Raw genomic sequence first — 21,579 nt, forward strand, 5'->3', positions numbered from 1 at the left:
GGAAGAGGATCAGCTAGACCTGAGAGTCTCTCCAAGTGTGGTCCACAGACCATCAGCACGAGAGCAACAGTGGGGATGAGGAGAAGGCAGTCAAAGCAGATTCCTGGGGAGGGATAAACTGGGAGGTTGGGGTTGAGGCATACACACTATTATGTGTAAAATAGATAACTAATAAGGACCTACGGCATAGCACAAGGAACTCAATACTCTGTAATGATCTGTATGTGAAAAAATCTAAGAAAGAGTGCGTATATGTGTATGGATAACTCATTCATTTTACTGTACACCTGAAACTAACACAGCACTGTAAATCAACTATCAGCTCAGTTCAGTTCAGTCGCTCAGTCGTGTCCAACTCTTCACGACCCCATGAATTGCAGCACACCAGGCCTCCCTGTCCATCACCAACTCCCAGAGTTCACTCAGACTCACGTCCATCGAGTCAGTGATGCCATCCAGTCATCTCATCCTCTGTCGTCCCCTTCTCCTCTTGTCCCCAATCCCTCCCAGCATCAGAGTCTTTTCCAATGAGTCAACTCTTCACATCAGGTGGCCAACGTACGGGAGTTTCAGCTTTAGCATCATTCCTTCCAAAAAAAATCCCAGGGCTGATCTCCTTCAGAATGGACTGGTTGGATCTCCTTGCAGTCCAAGGGACTCTCAGGAGCCTTCTCCAACACCACAGTTCAAAAGCATCAGTTCTTTGGCGCTTAGCTTTCTTCACAGTCCAACTCTCACATCCATACATGACCACTGCAAAAACCATAGACTTGACTAAATGGACCTTTGTTGGCAAAGTAATGTCTCTGCCTTTCAATATGCTATCTAGGTTGGTCATAACTTTTCTTCCAAGGAACAAGCATCTTTTAATTTCATGGCTGCAGTCACCATCTGCAGTGATTTTGGAGCCCCAAAAAATAAAGTCAGCCACTGTTTCCATTGTTTCCCCATCTATTTCCCATGAAGTGATGGGACCAGATGCCATGATCTTCGTTTTCTGAATGTTGAGCTTTAAGCCAACTTTTTCACTCTCCTCTTTCACTTTCATCAAGAGGCTTTTGAGTTCCTCTTCACTTTCTGCCATAAGGGTGGTGTCATCTGCATATCTGAGGTTATTGATATTTCTTCTGGCAATCTTGATTCCAGCTTGTGCTTCTTCCAGCCCAGCATTTCTCATGGTGTACTCTGCATATAAGTTAAATAAGCAGGGTGACAATATACAGCCCTGATGTACTCCTTTTCCTATTTGGAACCAGTCTGTTGTTCCATGTCCAGTTCTAACTGTTGCTTCCTGACCTGCATATAGGTTTCTCAAGAGGCAGGTCAGGTGCTCTGGTATTCCCATCTCTTTCAGAATTTTCCACAGTTTATTGTAATCCACACAGTCAAAGGCTTTGGCATAGTCAATAAAGCAGAAATAGATGTTTTTCTGGAACTTTCTTGCTTTTTCGATGATCCAGCACATGGATGTTGGCAATTTGATCTCTGGTTCCTCTGCCTTTTCTAAAACCAGCTTGAACATCAGGAAGTTCACAGTTCACATATTGCTGAAGCCTGGCTTGGAGAATTTTGAGCATTACTTTACTAGCATGTGAGATGAGTGCAATTGTGTGGTAGTTTGAGCATTCTTTGGCATTGCCTTTCTTTGGGATTGGAATGAACACTGACCTTTTCCAGTCCTGTGGCCACTGCTGAGTTTTCCACATTTGCTGGAATATTGAGTGCAGCACTTTCACAGCATCATCTTTCAGGATTTGAAAGAGCTCAACTGGAATTCCATCTCCTTCACTAGCTTTGTTCATAGTGATGCTTTTTAAGGCCCACTTGACTTCACATTCCAGAATGTCTGGTTCTAGGTGAGTGATCACACCATCGTATTATCTTGGTCATGAAGATCTTTTTTGTACAGTTCTTCTGTGTATTCTTGCCACCTCTTCTTAATATCTTCTGCTTGTGTTAGGTCCATACCATTTCTGTCCTTTATCGAGCCCATCTTTGCACAAATTTTCCCTTGGTATCTCTAATTTTCTTGAAGAGATTTCTAGTCTTTCCCATCCTGTTTTTTTTCCTCTATTTCTTTGCATTGATCGCTGAGGAAGGCTTTCTTATCTCTTCTTGCTATTCTTTGGAACTCTACATTCAGATGCTTGTATCTTTCCTTTTCTCCTTTGCTTTTCGCTTCTCTTCTTTTCACAGCTATTTGTAAGGCCTCCTCAGACAGCCATTTTGCTTTTTTGCATTTCTTTTCTATGGGAATGGTCTTGATCCCTGTCTCCTGTACAATGTCATGAACCTCAGTCCATAGTTCATCAGGCACTCTATCCATCAGATCTAGGCCCTTAAATCTATTTCTCACTTCCACTGTATAATCATAAGGGATTTGATTTAGGTCATACCTGAATGGTCTAGTGGTTTTCCCTACTTTCTTCAATTTAAGTCTGAATTTGGCAATAAGAAGTTCATGATCTGAGCTACAGTCAGTTCCTGGTCTTGTTTTTGTTGACTGTATAGAGCTTCTCCATCTTTGGCTGCAAAGAATATAATCCATCTGATTTCAGTGTTGACCATCTGGTGATGTCCATGTGTAGAGTCTTCTCTTGTGTTGTTGGAAGAGAGTGCTTGCTATGACCAGTGCATTTTCTTGGCAAAACTCTATTAGTCTTTGCCCTGCTTCATTCCGTATTCCAAGAAGCTGAGGTTGAACAGTTCTATGAAGACCTACAAGACCTTTTAGAACTAACACCCAAAAAAGATGTCCTTTTCATTATAGGGGACTGGAATGCAAAAGTAGGAAGTCAAGAAACACCTGGAGTAACAGGCAAATTTGGACTTGGAAATCAACTATACTCCAATAAAAATTATTTTTTAAAAAACTGCAAAGAAATGTTAACCACTCATGGATGCTTCAGGATATAACAGGCAGTACAGTTTTAAATATACATGTTGGGGAAAGTACAGGAATTATGAATCAATGAAACTCCATTTTGTGTAAAATGGCACTTCAGTGCAACCATAATTAATAAATGCTCCTATGAGCCTCCCCCCCCAAAAAAAATGCCCCAGAGACTCCTGGGGTCTAACATAGATGGCCTTTTCATTTTAACAGACCCTCCTCCGAGGTGATTCTGAGGCATACCCACTGTTCTAGTGAGTCCAGAGATGCTGGGTAACATTCTAGTTTAAAGGTCTGGGCTCAGCCAGACCTGGTTGCAAATCCCAGCTCTGCCACTCACTTGCTGTGTGACTTTAGGACACTTACTGAACCTCTCTGAGCCTCAGTTTCCCCTTCTCTAAAATGAAGACAATCTTGGTCTTTGTCTCTCAGGGTTCTTCTAAAGACCAAGTAAGATAATGTATATAAAGGGCTCAACACAGGTTGAAAACCTAGAACCTTCATAGTGCTCAAAATCACTGGTGGTTAGGGACTCACCATGGTGGTAATGTGAAAGAAGGGTTGGAAGGGAGCAGGGGTGGAGGTCCGTCTAGTCAAAGCTACAGTTTTCCAGTAGTCATATGTGAATGTGAGAGCTGGACTATAAAGAAAGCTGAGCACCGAAGAATTGATGCTTCTGAACTGTGGTGCTGGAGAAGACTCTTGAGAGTACCTTGGACAGCAAGGAGATCCAACCAGTCTATCCTAAAGGAATTCAGTCCTGAGTGTTCATTGGAAGGATTGGGGCTGAAGCTCCAATACTTTGGCCACCTGATGTGAAGAACTGACTCATTGGAAAAGACCCTGAACCTGGGAAAGACTGAAGGCAGGAGAAGGGGATGGCAGAGGATGAGATGGTTGGATGGCATCACTGGCTCAATGGACATGAGTTTGGGTAAACTCCAGAAGTTGGTAATGGACAGGGAGGCCTGGCATGTTGCTGTCCATGGGGTTGCAAAGAGTCAGACATGACTGAGCGATTGAAGCATGGAGGCAGGGAGACCAGTGAGGAGGTGGCCCTAGGATGCACTTGAGGTTGGAATGTGGAAATAGCATAGGCAGGGTTCTCCCTGCAGAGACCTTGCGGTGCCCCGACATCCTGCTAGGAGATGGGCTGGGCCGGGAGAGAGGTGGGGGAAGTGAACAGGAAGGAACAGCAGCTGCATCTGTAGTCCTGACACCTGTGTGAGCTACTTCAGGAACTTCATCCTCACAATAACCCTACGATGTGGGGATCACTTTATCCTGAGGGTTTCTCAGTCTCGGTACTATTGACATTATGTGTGTGTTAGTCTCTCAGTCGTATCCGACTCTTTGTGTTCCCATGGACTGTAGCCCGCCAGGCTTCTCTGTCCATGGGATTTCCCAGGCGAGAATACTGGAGCGGGTTGCCATTCTCTTCTCCAGGGATCTTCTCAACCCAGGGACCAAACACAGGTCTCCTGCACTGTGGGTAGATTCTTTACCATCTGAGCCACGAGAAGCTCATGCCAGGTAATTCTTTGTTGTGTGGGACCAGGCTGCACCGTGGGATATTCTAGCAGCATCTGTGGCTAGATGGCCGTAGTGCCCTTTGCTAGTGGTGACAACTGAAAATGTTTCCAGATTTTGCCAAATGTTCCCAGGGGACAGAATCACCCCAGTTAAGTCCCAGTGTGTTATCCTCATTGTACAGGTAAAAGAGCCCCAGAGCCAAGCCGTCTTGCCCACAGTCATGCAGCTAAGAAGCAGCAGGATTCAAATTCAGGTCTGGCTCAGAGCTCCAATGTTAACCTCTGCTGTGAAGGTCAACTCTTTGCAGTGGCAGACCCAGGCTGTCTCCATGGGAGGGGCTTGGGGGTGAAAGGTTGTTGCTGAGCCACGAAAGACACCTCGTTAAGGCTATGGGGAGAACTTTAATTCCAATTGTCCTATGTCTCTTGAGTTAATTTGCACAGATGTCTTTTGATAATGTCATTAGCTTTTTCAACCTTTCCTGAGGATTGGGGTCTCCAGGAACAGTGTAAGTGATATTCTATTCCTAGAGCTTTTGATACCCCCTGAGTTACAGCAGCTTTAAAGGCGGAGCCATTGTCACTCTGAAGGCTCCGTGGCAGCCCAAACCTGGGGATAATTTCATGGATTAAAATCTTTATAACCTCCTTAGCCTTTTCACTACAACAGGGAAAAGCCTCAATCCATCCAGTAAAAGTATCTACCCAAAGCTGTAAGCAAGAATACCCATTAGCTTTTGGCATATGAGTAAAATCACTTTCCCAGTCCTCTCCAGGATGCTTTCCACTTGGTTGTAATCCAGATTTTGCTAGCTTCTCAGCTTTGGGTTATTTTCCTGACAAACCTCACATCTTTTGATGATGTTCTTTAAAGTTTTTGTTGCATTTTTACCTTCAAACGAATGAGAAGCCATCTGGTAAGTACTCTCTACACCTAAATGAAAACTCTGGTATAAACCCTTAAGAATTTTCCATTGAGCATTCTCAGGAATTATTAACTGTCCATCCTCGGACCATAACCATCCATTATCAGTAATCTTTGCTCCTCTTTTCTCATATTGTTGTAGCCACGCGTTCCGGGAAACAAAACTCACTCAGAAGGACAATGCAGATAGTGGAGTGCAGTTTATTACACCAGCGGGCCCAAGGCAGAGTCTCCTCTTACCCAAGGACCTCAACCAAACTTACCCCAAGGTAAGTTTTTGTGAAAACCTTATATACCCTAAGTGTACGTGCCCAAACCCACCTCCCCAAATTCCCTGAAACTAGTCTGAAGAAAGGAAGAGAAAGATACAATCAAAGTTAACCCATGATTCATATGCCTTAAGCCTAGGTAGTTAACAGAGGACAATTATCAATAGGCCTGTGGTCATACCCCAATAAGCATAATAGAATTTATGATTCTGTTTGGTTACACAGATAATTAGGGTATTCTTTTAGGCAATGGAGAGTCTAGCTATGAGCCCTGGGGCTCTTCCATCCGGGGGGCCTGGTTTTCCAGTTGGTATGTCATTTCCATAGATACTGGGCATATAGCTCAAAGTCCACAGTCCGGCCCAAGATGGAGTCCTGCTTTCGAGATGGAGCCTGTTCTGTCCGTTTCCTCCTACATTCCCCCCTCTTGATGCTCTTAACTCATAGTATGAGCATCACTCATAGGGATATATTGCACCCTGGCTCTCTGACTGCCAATTTGGGAGAACAACACCAACCTCTGGGTTACAGAGTTCATAATACATTGTAAAATGCAGGATCCACAAAGCAGAACTATCAAGACAACTATAACAATGGTAAATATAGTTTTCCACCAATCACCCTTCACCCAAGATAGGACCGAAGTCCAAAAAGAAAGATCATCATCAGACATAGCTTTTACCTGACCTTTCATGTCACCTAGGGTGGCTGATATATTGCCAGATAAATCAGGAGTATATACACAGCATTCAACATTAATTATAGCACAGGTCCCTCCTTGTGCTGAAACTATGGTTATTCTCAAGATGATACCAGCAAGTCCTTGTAGCAGCAGTTGATTGTAGAGCTTCACCTCTTTTTCTTCTTTAAGATGATCTTGGTTTCACGGAGATCAGTGGGGTCCTTTTGTATAGTCCCCTTGGCGTCCTCTGGGTCGGCGTGGTATGCTCTCTTCACCCTCATGTGGAGGATCCAGGGAGTGACACCTGCAACTTTAACTGCCATAGGAGTGGTTAGAACAACAGTATATGGACCCTTCCAATGTGGGGCCAAGGAGTCATGTTTCCAGTCCTTGACCCACACCTGATCCCCGGGCACAAATTCGTGAATATCTTCCCCAAGGGGGAACAGCACCCTTTCTTGTACAAACTTAGTTACCCGATTTACTACCTTACCCAGTTCCATCTGCTGTGAAATCCCATCTCCCCTTACCTGAGGCAAATTTGTTGACACCTGTTTTATTATGGGAGGGGCCTCCCATACACAATTTCATATGGAGAATAGCCTTGGGACTGTGGGGTCATCCTGAGTCTGAGCAGAGCCATCAGAAGCAAGTCCACCCAGGAGCAGTCAGTCTCTGTGATCCACTTGGAGAGTCTCTAAGTGTCCGGTTGGTTCATTCCACCATCTCAGAAGAACTCTGGGCCTATATGCAGTGTGCAGTTTCTATTTGATATTTAAAGTTTTGCTCACTTGTTGTACTAAATCAGCTATGAAAGCCAGGCCATTGTCTGGTCCAGTGCTGGTAGGAAATCCAAATCTGGGAACTATTTCCCTAAGCAGGCACCGGGCTACTTCGGATGCTCTTTCAGTCCAGGTAGGAAAAGCTTCTACCCATCCCGAGAACGTACATACCGTGACCAGCAGGTAACGGTAGTGTCGGTGAGGTTTCATTTCAGTGAAGTCCACTCCAGGTGTTCAAAGGGCAGCGTGCCTTTCCGCTGAATCCCCGGAGGTTTTTGCCTGAATACCCGAGAGGCAGCGTTAACCTGTGAGCAGGCAGCATGGCCTAGGTGGGTCGCTGGTGTGTGTGGCTTACCAGAGTGTGTGCCAGCTCCTCCGGTACCAATAATTTGCCACTTGGCAATTCCCACCATCCCTTTTCAGTCTTGATGGCCCCTTCCGCTTTGGCTAACCTGACAGCCGTTGTCCTTGTTTTATGAGGCTAGTGCCATCAGTATATAGGACCCAATTAGGGTCTGGACACTTGTGCCCTTCTTTAAAACAAACCCCAGATACCTTACCTCCTCCTTGCAGATCTGGGCCTTCTTCTTTGACACCCGGGAACCTGCTTCCATCAGCAGCTGGGGCAGTGCTTTTGTCCCTTCCCAGCATTTTTTCTTGGTCTCGGCAGCCAGCAGCTGGTCATCCACATATTGTAGGAGCCAACATCTATACTTTTCCGGGTGGAATGAGTCCAGGTCAGAAGCCAAGGCTTCCCCAAAGATGGTTGGGGAATTCTTAAACCCTTGTGGGGGAGTCCAGGTGAGCTGTTGTTTGGTGCCCCCGACTGGATCTTCCCATTCAAAGGCAAAGATGGGCTGTGACGCCGGGCGGAGGCGTATGCAGAAGACATCCTTGAGATCTAGGCAAGTACAAACTTTAGCCCTCAGCTGGAGGAGGCTAAGTAAAGTATAGGGGTTGGAACAGTGGGATGTAAAGTCACAGTAGCCTGGTTGACTCGCCTGAGATCCTGTATGGGCCTGTAGTCCTGTCCTTCTTCCTTTCTGACTGGCAGGATTGGCGTATTCCAAGCCTACTTGGCACTCTACCAGACTGCCCGCTTGTTTCAATCTATTGATGTGGGGTAGTATGCCGGCCCGGGCCTCTATTTAGCCAGCCTGGTTGAGGGATGGGGGCGGGGGAGGGTTGTCTTCTGCCCAGACTTCAGGGGATAATTGAGTTAGCTCTCTCTCATGCTCTTCCAGCCCACCTGGTTCTTCCTTCGGAGGCTCATGCAACCTCTACTCACCTTGTGGGGCTATTGAAAGAGAGCAAATAAGTCATAGTGTCCATCAGGAAGGTGGGCCTCTCCTCCGGGGAGAAAGTCACTCATGCTCCTAGGATGGACAGCAAGTCTCTTCCCAACAGGGGTACTGGGCACTCAAGAAGGTTTGGTCCCCACTTTTAAGAGTACCATGGGTTCTCGGGGACCTAATATCTCTGAGCCCTGGCAGCCCTATTTAATTTCCAAGTCAGCAAGCCCCACAGTTGCAGGAGCTTCCTTCTCCTTCCTTGCCTTGGGGCATTCATTCTTCCAGTGGCCAAAAGCGCAGGCACCGGGCACACTAGTTTGGCTGTAATGGGGCCCGGGGCCTCCGCTGGGACGGGTTGAAGGACTGTCCTGTCCCTGGGGCAGATGAGGTTTTCCGGAGGGCCCGAGATAGACTTTCCCAAGCAGCAGCTAGCATTGCAAATCTCTTGTCTGTTCTCTTTCATTCCCTCCAGCTCTCTGGCAGACTGCAGGCTCTGCTTAATTCCAACGTCTCCCTCCCCTTCCTGTCAGTACTCACCGGGAGAGGTGGTTCAGCTGGAGCTGGATCCTGGAAGTGCTGGCCAGAGGCTTCTGTCACCAGGATTGGAGCCTGCCGAGGTGGCAGCTCTACGACCTCGGGGAGAGCTGGCGGAGGAGCAGCGGCTGCTGCAGGACTTCCCCTGGCCCTGGATCGTGCATTAAGGTGGCCTCTGGTCCTGATGGAGCACTGGGTGGCGGGCATGTCATTATCCAGTATGCAGGAGGAGTCAGGTTGTCCCCGTCCAAATCCTGTAGAATTTCCTTTTTTATCATCAGTCAATTTTTGTGCCATTAATATTTTTCCCTTTCCCTTCTGGATACAGAACCTTATCCAAGTAGGAGGGTCTTGAGCTAACCCTAGCCATGAGTCAATATACGGATATTGATCCGGGTGTCCTGGCTCTCTTGTGACTACTGTATAGACTGCTTCCACTATTTTTAAGTTCGTGGTGTTCCCTGGCGGCCATCCTACTCCCACAGGGGGCCATTCGACCTCACAGAGTATGTGGAGGCAGTTAGGCTTCATCTTCATCTCAAAGTCTCCTCCTAATCCCTTCTTTAAATTTTTAATCATGCACTCCAATACAGTTGCCTTAGATTCACTTCCCTCCATCTTGTTTACCTTCTCGGACCTTCTTCTACTTTTCCTTTTTGTTCTGTCTACAAAGTTCTCGGTACCCTATGTACTTCTGATATTTCCATTCAATGAAACACTTAAATTGCCATTCTGCCTCCGTCCTAACTGGGGTGAGAAGAGCCTTACCTGCCAGATCCCAGAGGGAGAAGGGGGATCGGTGTGTCTTCACCTGCCGGTCAGCACGGCCGAACCAGAACACCACATGGTCCAAGACTGTTTCTCCCTTAACTTTCAAAGTCCGTTCTGCTTTGGTGGACTTGATCAGGTGCGGGTGAAAACACAGATGGGTTAAATATCCCACGTCCTAGGCCATCTCTGAAAAAGCCAATTTGTACTCACTTATGTATTTCCTTCCTTCTAGCCTGACAGTTCCGATGGGGTCAAGAATTTCACAGCAGATGGGACACCTCCTGGGGGAGGGCAGAATATGAGCACACAAGGACCAAGTTTCTTCTCCTCAAAATCCCCTGGCAATTGCTTGGTAATAATCTTCCCCAAGACGGAGTGGACACCACTTCCTAAATGACCTTCACAAATTTCCTTCCTAAGCCCTAAGGCCTCATCGACCTGTGTACCAAGCAATTGCCGCCTGTCTATTCCAGGCTCCTGTGGGTCCCTACTCCTTCTAGTCCCTCCCAGGGGGGTGATCAGGCCCCCTCTTCCACCCTGCCGGCTGGGCTCCTCCCCACCTGAGCGCTCAGTTCCCTTGCTGCCATTCACTACCTGCCAAAGCGAAGAAACCGGGTGTTGAAAGGCTGAATTTTTCAAGAGGGGCAAGTCGCCTTCCCCCCTCTAGGAGATTCAAGCCACAAGGCCTCAGGGTGGCCTCATATGAGACCTGTCTCCTCAAAGTGAGGAGTTTCCCAGCCAATGCACCAAATGTTACAGCCACGCGTTCCGGGAAACTAACTCACTCAGAACGACAATGCAGATAGTGGAGTGCAGTTTATTACACCAGCGGGCCCAAGGCACGGTCTCCTCTTAGTCAAGGACCCCGACCAGCATTTGTGAAAATTTTTTATACCCCATGTGTACGTGTCCAAACCCACCACCCCAAATTCCTTGAGACTTACATAAACAAAGGAAGGGTAAATACAATCACAATAACCCATCATTCATGTCTTATGTGTTCAGACAGTTAACAATCAATAAGCTCGCGGTTACATTCCAAGCAGTTAATAATCGATAAGCCTGTGGTTACATTCCGATAGATACAGAAAAGATTTATGACCTGTCCGGAGGCGGGGTGATTAGAGTATGTTTTCTCTTAGGCGATGAGTAACCTGGATGTGATCTTCAAGATTCCCCTGTCCAGAGGATGTTATCCTTCTGTTGTAGTTTCCATAGGCACTAAGCACAGAGTCCAGAGTCCACTGGAGAGGTGGCCGGGCACGATCAGCATGAACAGGCCTGAGATGGGGTCCAGGCCCTGTGAATTCCTTCTTCATTCCCCCCTCTTGATGCTCTTAGTTTCCGTAACGAGCATCATTCATTGAGAGGTAGATTGTACGTTAGTCCTATGGGCAACCACATGAGAGAATGCTACCAACCTCTGGGTTACAAAATTCACAAGGCATTGTAACAAGCAGGGCCCACAAACCAGGATGATTAAGAATACTATAACAACATTTACAATGGTTTTCCACCAGTCTCCCTTTACCCAGGACAGGATCGAAGTCCCAAAGGGAATATTTTCATTAGACATGGCTTTCACTTGATTTTGCATATCCTCCAAGGCAGCAGACACATTTCTAGACAGGTCAGGGATGTATACACAACATTCGACTTTAATTATGGCACAAGTTCCCCCCTGGGCTGCTGTGAGTATGTCTAATGCCATCCTATTTTGCATTACTGCCTTCCTCATCTGAGACTGTTCTTCGTTCAAAGCTTCAATGGCTTTTTTACTGTCTAAGAGGGCCTGTTTAGTGAAATTATTTAAGGCCTCTACCCTAACCATGATATCCGCTGTCCCTATAGAGGGTACAAAGAAGCCAGCAAGATAGTCATACCATTGGAACGTGGATCGTGTCCATCTCGCATGCAGATAGGGCAGGTTTGCTGGAGGATGGTGTAGGCTAGGCTTAATTCTGCCAGGGGCGAAAACAAACCCTAGTGTGCAACGCCCTACCCAGCCCACTGGTAACCATGGCCATAAGTTAGGCCCACAGAGCCACTTGGTCCCGTTGGGGGCTACCCAGCAGATATTGGGATTATGTTTCCAGTTGGAACCGGGCCACTCAACAGACCGATTAGGGTGACAGGTTACTTCCAAGATTTCTTGACATTGTTCAGCGGACAAATAACCCATATGTTTTAGTTCTTTTGGGTCTGGGGGGTGGTCTCCAAACCCAACTTTGTGTTCTTTTTGTTCCCAGCAAATTGTAGCAGGAGCAATCAACTGTCCTTTCTCAGGAGTCATCCAGAAATGTTCACCCCAGACCTGGTAGTATTGCTCAAGGTATGGGAACCCTGTCCCTCTTTTGTAAGGGTGCCATTCACCTTTTTAATTTTCAGATATGACGTATAAGCCCTTGTTACCCACGTTAAGACTAGTGTTCATATGAAATGTAACGCTATGTCCCAGGTGATTTGATGCCTCTTTGTTACACCAGGAGACCAAAGAAGGATCATGATTGCTGAGAGAAACGAAAGTTCCTTTCTGTTGTTCCAAGAAGGAGCACAGTGGTAGAAAGTCTCCATCATGAAGTGGACTTTCACCAGGGGAGTCCGTCCATTACTGACAGGGGCATAGCCCCACATACCCAACAATTGGAGGAGTTGTGGAAGTTCGCGTAAGAATGTGCCCATGAGATGAAGATGTTGCCCTGTACCGGGACAGTGGTCAGGTTCAGAATTGCGTTGGTGAAGCCGAGTAGCAGGAGTCGCTTACCCAGCTCCATCCTATAGAGGGCTCGTCCGGGACCTCCTTTTCTTCTTCCTCTTCAGAATGATCTTGGTTTCCCGTGGGTCGGTAGGGTCCTTCTGGGTGGTCCACTCGGCGTCTTCCAGGTCAGCGTTGTATGCCTTCTTCGCTCTGGTGTGATGGATCCAAGAGGCAATGCCTGCAACTTTGATTGTGGCAGGGGTGGTTAAGATGAGAGTATAGGGACCTGTCCCCTGGGGCTAGTGGGTCGTGTTTCCAGTCTTTCACCCATCTGGTCCCCTGGTATAAACTCACGCATTTGCTCCCCCAGGGGGAACGGTATTCTTTCTTGCACAAACTTAGTTACTTGATTAATTACCTTACCTAGTTGTTCCATCTGCTGTGATATCCCATCTCCTCTTACCTGAAGTACATCAGTTGTTACCTGTCTTATTATGGGAGGAGGCCTCCTATATACAATTTCGTAGGGATAGTAGCCATGGGACCGTGCGGTCATCCTGAGTTTGAGCAAGGCCGTGGGAAGTACATCTACACAGGAACAGTCAGTTTCTATAATCCATTTAGAAAGTGTCTCCTTTAGTGTCCGGTTAGTTCGTTCTACCATTCCGGAATTCTGAGGCCACTAGGCAGTGTGTAACGTCCATTTATCTTCATGGCTTTACTTACTTGTTGTATCAGAGCTGATATGAAGGCTGGGCCGTTATCTGATCCTGTGCTGGTGGGGAATCCAAATCGAGGAACTATTTCCCTAAGGAGGCTCCGAGCCACTTCTGATGCTCTTTCAGTTCAGGTGGGAAGGCCACCACCCATCCCGAGAATGTACATACCAAGACCAACAGGTAACGAAAATGGCGATATGGTTTCATCTCAGTGAAGTCCACTTCCAGGTGTTCAAAAGGAAGGGTACCTTTTAATTGGATGCCTGGGGGGTTTGGCCTGCAGCCTGGACCGGTGATAATCTGAGAGCAGGTGTTGCAATTTGGGGATTCCGTTCTACAGAGAGGGGAGGCCAGGAACCAGAAAATACCTTCGGATCAATACCTCCAAATTGTCATGTCCTAGATAAGTCGTACGATGGGCTTGGCTCACCAGAGAGGGGGCCATCTCCTCGGGCACTAGTAGATCACCACCTGGTAGCTCCTGCCATCCTTTGTCTGTTTTGGTGGCTCCCTCGACTTCAGCTAGTTGGGTTTGAGCCTCAGTGTATGTCAGGGAGTCTAGGGCCAGCTCGGGTAGCTCAGCTAGGACAAATGTTCTCATGGGGATTTCCCTGCATTCATTTCTGTCCTCAGCTGCCCATCTGGGGGTCTTGTCAGCCAGCCTATTTCCTCGAGCCTGTGGGGTGTCTTCCCTCTGATGCCCACGGCAATGCATGACTGCTACCTCCGTGGGGCTCCAGACAGCGTCTAGCAGAGTCAGAATCTCCTCCTTATTCTTAATGTCCTTTCCATTGGCTGTTAGAAGGCTTCCCTCCCGGTATAGCACCCCATGTCTGTGGAGCATAGCGAAAGCATACCAGGAATCGGTGTACACATTCACTCTCTTACCCTTTGACAATTGCAGTGCCCGGACTAAGGCCCATAACTCTGCTCACTGGGCTGACCAGTGCTGTGGTAAGGAGCTGGCCTCAATAACAGTCCTCTCTGTGACTACAGTATAGCCTGGCAGTCGCTGTCCTAGCTTTACCAGGCTGGTGCCATCAGTGTACAGAGTCCAGTCAGGATTTGAAATTGGCCTGTCTCGGAGGTCTGGGCCCCTAGCATAGACCTCCTCTAAGACTTCTTGCAATCGTGGGTAGGTCCACCTTCTCCCGTTGGGAGAAGCGTTGCTAGGTTTAAACCCTGGCAAGGCTCGATATGGACATTGGGGTTTTCACATAGCAGTCCCTGGTATTGAATAATTCGGGGGTTTGACAGCCATTTTGGGGGGTCTCCTCAAAGGAGGGTGTTGACTTCATGTGGGACTTTTACAATCAGGTCCTGGCCGAAAGTCAGCTATGCAGCTTCACGTACCAGTAAGGCGACCGTGGCCACTGCCCGCAGACAGCTAGGCCAGCCGGTGGCAACGTTATCAAGTCACTTTGAAAGGTAAGCTATTGGCCTGTCCCATGTTCCCAAGGTCTGAGTCAAAACCCCCATGGCTGTTCATCTTTCCCGGTCACATACAAGGTGAACGGTTTGGGGAGGTCTGGCAATCCCAAGGCGCGGGCAGAGGTGAATGCTAGTCTTAGCTCCTCAAAGGCTTTCTGCTGTTTCTCAGTCCAGTTTATTGGATTTTCTTCAGGCCCTGTCAGGAGCTCAAATAGGGGCTGGGCTATTTGAGAATACCTTGGAATCCAAATCCTGCAGAATCCAGTGGCCCCTAGGACCTCCCTGACTTGCCGGTGAGTCTTAGGTGTGGGGGGCCTCAGAATTACTTCTTTTCTAGATTGGTCTAGCAACCTTGTGCCTCCCCTTAAGACAAACCCCAAATACCTTACCTCCTCCTTGCAGATTTGTGCCTTTTTCCTCGACACTCAGGATCCTGCATCTGCCCGCAAGTGGAGGAGCACTGGGGTCCCTTCACAGCATTCTACCCAGGTCTCAGCAGCTAGCAACACGTCGTCCACATATTGCAGGAGCCAACATCCATACCTTTCAGGCTGGAAAGGCTCCAGGTCTGAGGCCAAGGCTTCTCCAAAGATGGTTGGTGTTTTTGAATCCTTGCGAGAGGTGTGTCCAAGTGAGCTGGTGCTTATTGCCTCCGATTGGGTCCTCCCATTCAAAGGCAAAAATGGATTGTGACGCAGGTGCTAGGCATATACGGGAAAAGGCCTCTGTGAGGTCCAAGCAAGTATAGATCCTTGTCTTAGGTGGGAGAAGGCTAAGTAAGGTATAGGGGTTTGGGACAGACAGGTGCAGAGTTACAGTGGCCTGACTGACCAATCTGAGGTCCTGTACGGGCCTATAGTCTTGTCCTCCTTCCTTCTTTACCGGTAAGATTGGTGTGTTCCAGGCTGTTTGACATTCCACCAGGATGCCTGCCTGTTTTAGCCTGCTGATGTGAGGCAGAATCCCGATTCGGGCTCCTATGGGTATTGGGTATTGATGCTTTCTCACCAGGGTGGCGCCAGCTTTGAGTTCTGTTATCATAGGAGTTTGGTGTCTAGCTAGCCCAGGGTGGTTATCTTCACCCCAGACCTCAGGGAACAGCTGAGTTAGCCTTCTCTCCACCTCTGTCACCTGGCCTTGTTTATCTCCAGGGGGCTCACGTAGCCTCCATTTGTCTTGAGGGGGCACAGAGAGGGAGAGTAAGTAGGTTGGTGTGCCCAACCGAAAAGTGGGCCTCTCTTCAGGAGAGAAAGTCACCTGTACTCCCAGTTTGGAGAGTCTCTCCCCGGCAGGGGCAGTGGGCACTCAGGGATATAGAGGAACTCATGAATCACTTGGTGACCCCCCCGATGTTTCCTGGGCTGGCAAAGCGACTTAACCATTTCTTCTCCCGAAACCCAGTTACGGCGGCGGTCCTTTTAGACAGTGGCGCCACGGCTTTAGTTACCACGCACAATTCTGCCCGGTGTCCACCATAAGGACAATGTCTTGGTCCCCAATTTTTAAAGTTACCATGGGCTCTCAGGGACCCGAAGTCTTCGAGCCCCAGCATCCCTATTCAGTCTCTATGTTAGTGAGTTCTGCAACCGGGAGGGATTTATTCTCCCTTCTTCCTTCTGGGCACTCATTCTTCCAATGACTGAACCCACAGCATCAGGCGCATTGATTTGGCTGTAATGAAGCCAGTGGCCTCCGTTGGGACCAGTTGGAGGGCTGTCCTGACCTCGAAGCTGGGGGGGTTTCTTTGCTTGGGCAGTGGAAAAGTCTTCGGAAGACTTTCCAAGCACAGCAGCCAACATTGCAAACCTCTTGTCTGTTCTCCTCTGCTCGTCTTTATACCTTTTCTCGTATTTCTTTTCTATTTCCGTGTCCCTATTCTGAAACACCTTATCTGCTATTTCAATCAGCCGAGAACTAGACCTGGATAGAACTCCCTCGGGCTTTTGAAGCGTTTGTTTTTTGTCAGGACATGCTTGCGAGATAAATGCTGAATTGATAACAATCTGGGAGCCCGTAGCTTCTGGACCTATGGGTGTATAGAGTCTGTAGGCCTCACAAAGTCTCTCGTAAAATTCGGAAGGTGACTCGTTTCCCTTCTGAACTATTCCGGCCGGTTTAGACATGTCCATCAGCCTCTGGTCTCCACTTTTAAGTCCTTGTGTAATCGTCGTATGTTCTGTCTAATTGGATTTTTCCTTCCTCTGTATTGAAATCCAAAATAGGTCTGTCAGTGGGGAAGGCTTGCTCTATCCACCTCTGTGGGTTAGCAGTGCCCTCAGGAACCATCTCCTGTAGCCATTTCCTTGCCTCAGTGTTGATCCTATATCTCTCTTCTGTACTGAAGAGAGATGCTAGTAATTGCATTATATCGTCCCAGGTTGGTCAATGAGTGAGGAAAATAGTCTCCATTAGTCTAGTCACGCCCTGGGGTTCCACCGAGTAAGAGGGGGTGTGCTTTTGCCAGTTCAGTGTATCGGTGATGAAAAGGGCTGATAGTAACAGGTTACAGGGGCTTGTGATAGTTGCATCCTCCCCTGTCACTGGGGGTTGCTGAGCTTCTCTGAGGGGCATCTGCAAGGGCATTTTTTCCTCTGGCTCTTTGGCAGAGCGGAGCCTTTGTTTAATCCCAGTGGTTCCTCCCCCTTGTCCGGGAGTACTTACCGGGAGTGGAGGGTAGAGTCTAGGGAACGTAGGGGCAGCATCTGGGCTTGTAGAGTCCGGTGGGCTCATTGTCCCTCCAGCTGAGGCTGGAGCCTGCCGGGGTGGGGGCTGGGGTGGGTTTTGGGACTGTTGAGGAGTCTGGGAGGCTTACCGGTCTGGGGCTGGTTCCTCCGGATGGGCCTCTGGTGGCCGTGGTGCTACTAGCTGGCGGAACCATCATCCAGTACGAGGTGGGGGAAGCTCATCTCCTGCAGGGTCCTGTAAAATTTCCTCCTCATCCTTGCTTACCTTTTAGGCCATCAAGACTTTTCCTTCCCTGCCATGAGTATAAAAACGGGCCCATTTGGAGGGGGTCTTAGGCTATTCCCAGCCAAGAGTCTATGTACGGGAACTGGTTGGGGTGTCCGAGCTTTCCCATAACTATAGCATAAACTGCTTTTATGACATTTAAGTCCATAGTTCCCTCTGGTGGCCTGCCAACGCCCACTGAAGGCCATTCAACTTCACAAAGGGTACAGAGCCGACCGGGTGTCATTTTCCTCCCATCGTCTCCATCGAATCCTTTCTTAAAATTCTGCATCCTATTCTCCAATACAGTGGCCTTAGATCCGCTTCCTCCCATTTTCTTACCTCTAGATTCCCACGTCCCAGGGCTTTCCCCAGAAGCCAATCTACCTTTTCACTGGCAGGGGAGATGATGGGTCACGCAGCAGATGGGTACCTCCTGGGGAGGGCAGAATATGAGTGGCAGAAATCAAGCCTCTTTCTATAAGCCTGTGGTGACAGCTCAGCACATTCCCTAAGACGGCGTGGACACACCTCCTAACTGGCTGTCTTAAACCTAAAGTTCCCTTTCTTTATCCCTGGCACAGCTGTCGACCTGAGTGCCGAGCAGCTATTGTCGCCAACCGAAACCAGTTTCCTATGCGTCTCCCTTCTGGTCCCTCCCAGGGGGGTGATCAGGCCCCCTCTTCCACCCTGCCGGCTGGGCTCCTCCCCACCTGAGCGCTCAGTTCCCTTGCTGCCATTCACTACCTGCCAAAGTGAAGAAACTGGGCGTTGAAAGGCCGAATTCTTCAAGAGGGGTAAGGCGCCTTCCCCCCTCTAGGAGATTCAAGCCACAAGGCCTCGGGGTGGCCTCAGATGAGACCTGTCTCCTCAAAGTGAGGAGTTTCCCGGCCAATGCACCAAATGTTGTAGCCACACGTTCCGGGAAACTAACTCACTCAGAACGACAATGCAGATAGTGGAGTGCAGTTTATTACACCAGCGGGCCCAAGGCACGGTCTCCTCTTAGTCAAGGACCCCGACCAGCATTTGTGAAAATTTTTTATACCCCATGTGTACATGTCGAAACCCACCACCCCAAATTCCTTGAGACTTATATAAACAAAGGAAGGGTAAATACAATCACAATAACCCATCATTCATGTCTTATGTGTTCAGACAGTTAATAATCAATAAGCTCGCGGTTACATTCCAAGCAGTTAATAATCGATAAGCCTGTGGTTACATTCCGATAGATACAGAAAAGATTTATGACCTGTCCGGAGGCGGGGGTGATTAGAGTATGTTTTCTCTTAGGCGATGAGTAACCTGGATGTGATCTTCAAGATTCCCCTGTCCAGAGGGGGTTATCCTTCTGTTGTAGTTTCCATAGGCACTAAGCACAGAGTCCAGAGTCCACTGGAGAGGTGGCCGGGCACGATCAGCACGAACAGGCCTGAGATGGGGTCCTTCTTCATTCCCCACTCTTGATGCTCTTAGTTTCCGTAACGAGCATCATTCATTTAGAGGTAGATTGTACGTTAGTCCTATGGGCAACCACATGAGAGAACGCTACCAACCTCTGGGTTACAAAATTCACAAGGCATTGTAACAAGCAGGGCCCACAAACCAGTATGATTAAGAATACTATAACAACATTTACAATAGTTTTCCACCAGTCTCCCTTTACCCAGGACAGGATCGAAGTCCAAAAAGGAATATTTTCACCAGACATGGCTTTCACTTGTTTTTGCATATCCTCCATGGCAGCAGATACATTTCCAGACAGGTCAGGGATGTATACACAACATTCGACTTTAATTATGGCACAAGTTCCCCCCTGGGCTGCTGTGAGTATGTCTAATGCCATCCTATTTTGCATTACTGCCTTCCTCATCTGAGATTGTTCTTCGTTCAAAGCTTCAATGGCTTTTTTACTGTCTAAGAGGGCCTGTTTAGTGAAATTATTTAAGGCCTCTACCCTAACCATGATATCCGCTGTCCCTATAGAGGGTACAAAGAAGCCAGCAAGATAGTCATACCATTGGAACGTGGATCGTGTCCATCTCGCATGCAGATAGGGCAGGTTTGCTGGAGGATGGTGTAGGCTAGGCTTAATTCTGCCAGGGGCGAAAACAAACCCTAGTGTGCAACGCCCTACCCAGCCCACTGGTAACCATGGCCATAAGTTAGGCCCACAGAGCCACTTGGTCCCGTTGGGGGCTACCCAGCGGATTCCGGGACTATATTTCCAGTCGGAACCGGGCCACTGAGCAGACCGACTGGGGTGATAGGTTACGTCCAAGATTTGTTTACATTGTTCAGCGGACAAATAACCCATATATTTTAAATCTTTTGGGTTTAGGGGGTGGTCTCCAAATCCAATTTTGTGTTCTTTTTGTTCCCAGCAAATTGTAGCGCGAGTAATCACCTGTCCTCTCTCAGAAGTCATCCAGAAATATTCATCCCAGACCTGGTAGTATACCTCATGGTACCGGAAGGTCTGTTCCTCTTTTGTAGGGGTGCTGTTCTTCTGTCCATTGCTCATATATGAGTTATAAGCACTTGTTAGTGCCTTAAGACTAGCGTTCATGCTAAATGTAACCCCATGTCCCAGGCCCATTGATGGCTCTTTCTTACACCAGGGGAGCAAAGAAAGATCATGATTGCTGAGAGAAATGAAAGTTCCTTTCTGTTGTTCCAAGAAAGAACAGAGTGGTAGAAAGTCTCCATCATGAAGTGGCGATACCCACCAGGGGAGTCCGTCCATTACTGACAGGGGCATAGCCCCACATACCCAACAATTGGAGGAGTTGTGGAAGTTCGCGTAAGAATGTGCCCATGAGATGAAGATGTTGCCCTGTACCGGGACAGTGGTCAGGTTCAGAATTGCGTTGGTGAAGCCGAGTAGCAGGAGTCGCTTACCCAGCTCCATCCTATAGAGGGCTCGTCTGGGACCTCCTTTTCTTCTTCCTCTTCAGAATATCCTGGTTTCCCGTGGGTCGGTAGAGTCCTTCTGGGGGTCCACTCGGCGTCTTCCAGGTCAGCGTTTTATGCCTTCTTCGCTCTGGTGTGATGGATCCAAGAGGCAATGCCTGCAACTTTGATTGTGGCAGGGGTGGTTAAAACAAGAGTATAAGGACCTGTCCCCTGGGGCTAGTGGGTCGTGTTTCCAGTCTTTCACCCATCTGGTCCCCTGGTATAAACTCATGCATTTGCTCCCCCAGGGGGAACGGTATTCTTTCTTGCACAAACTTAGTTACTTGATTAATTACCTTACCTAGTTGTTCCATCTGCTGTGATATCCCATCTCCTCTTACCTGAAGTACATCAGTTGTTACCTGTCTTATTATGGGAGGAGGCCTCCCATATACAATTTCGTAGGGAGAGTAGCCGTGGGACCGTGTGGTCATCCTGAGTTTGAGCAAGGCCATGGGAAGTACATCTACACAGGAACAGTCAGTTTCTATAATCCATTTAGAAAGTGTCTCCTTTAGTGTCCGGTTAGTTCGTTCTACCATTCCGGAATTCTGAGGCCACTAGGCAGTGTGTAACGTCCATTTATCTTCATGGCTTTACTTACTTGTTGTATCAGAGCTGATATGAAGGCTGGGCCGTTATCTGATCCTGTGCTGGTGGGGAATCCAAATCGAAGAACTATTTCCCTAAGGAGGCTCCGAGCCACTTCTGATGCTCTTTCAGTTCAGGTGGGAAGGCCACCACCCATCCCGAGAATGTACATACCAAGACCAACAGGTAACGAAAATGGCGATATGGTTTCATCTCAGTGAAGTCCACTTCCAGGTGTTCAAAAGGAAGGGTACCTTTTAATTGGATGCCTGGGGGGTTTGGCCTGCAGCCTGGAGCGGTGTTAATCTGAGAGCAGGTGTTGCAATTTGGGGATTCCGTTCTACACAGAGAGGCAAGGCGAGGAACCAGAAAATACCTTCGGATCAATTCCTCCAATTTGTCATGTCCTAGGTAAGTCGAACGATGGGCTTGGCTCACCAGAGAGGGGGCCATCTCCTCGGACACTAGTAGATCACCACCTGGTAGCTCCTGCCATCCTTTGTCTGTTTTGGTGGCTCCCTCCGCTTCAGCTAGTTGGATTTGAGCCTCAGTG

General features: G+C 48.2%; 2 protein-coding genes across 2 annotated transcripts; both read right to left on the reverse strand.

The window, feature by feature from the left end:
• Nucleotides 1-5,261: 5,261 nt before the first annotated feature.
• Nucleotides 5,262-18,920, reverse strand: LOC133259872 (endogenous retrovirus group PABLB member 1 Env polyprotein-like). Its single transcript, XM_061437922.1, has one exon. The coding sequence runs from the start codon at nt 11,971-11,973 to the stop codon at nt 11,041-11,043; it is 933 nt and encodes a 310-aa protein (XP_061293906.1). The 5' UTR covers nt 11,974-18,920; the 3' UTR covers nt 5,262-11,040.
• Nucleotides 18,921-18,929: 9 nt separating this feature from the next.
• LOC133259871 (endogenous retrovirus group PABLB member 1 Env polyprotein-like) lies at nt 18,930-20,426 on the reverse strand. Its single transcript, XM_061437921.1, has one exon. The coding sequence runs from the start codon at nt 20,389-20,391 to the stop codon at nt 18,976-18,978; it is 1,416 nt and encodes a 471-aa protein (XP_061293905.1). The 5' UTR covers nt 20,392-20,426; the 3' UTR covers nt 18,930-18,975.
• Nucleotides 20,427-21,579: the final 1,153 nt, after the last annotated feature.

Source organism: Bos javanicus, chromosome 13 (genome assembly GCF_032452875.1).
Source record: "Bos javanicus breed banteng chromosome 13, ARS-OSU_banteng_1.0, whole genome shotgun sequence".
Classification (NCBI taxonomy): Eukaryota; Metazoa; Chordata; class Mammalia; order Artiodactyla; family Bovidae; genus Bos; species Bos javanicus.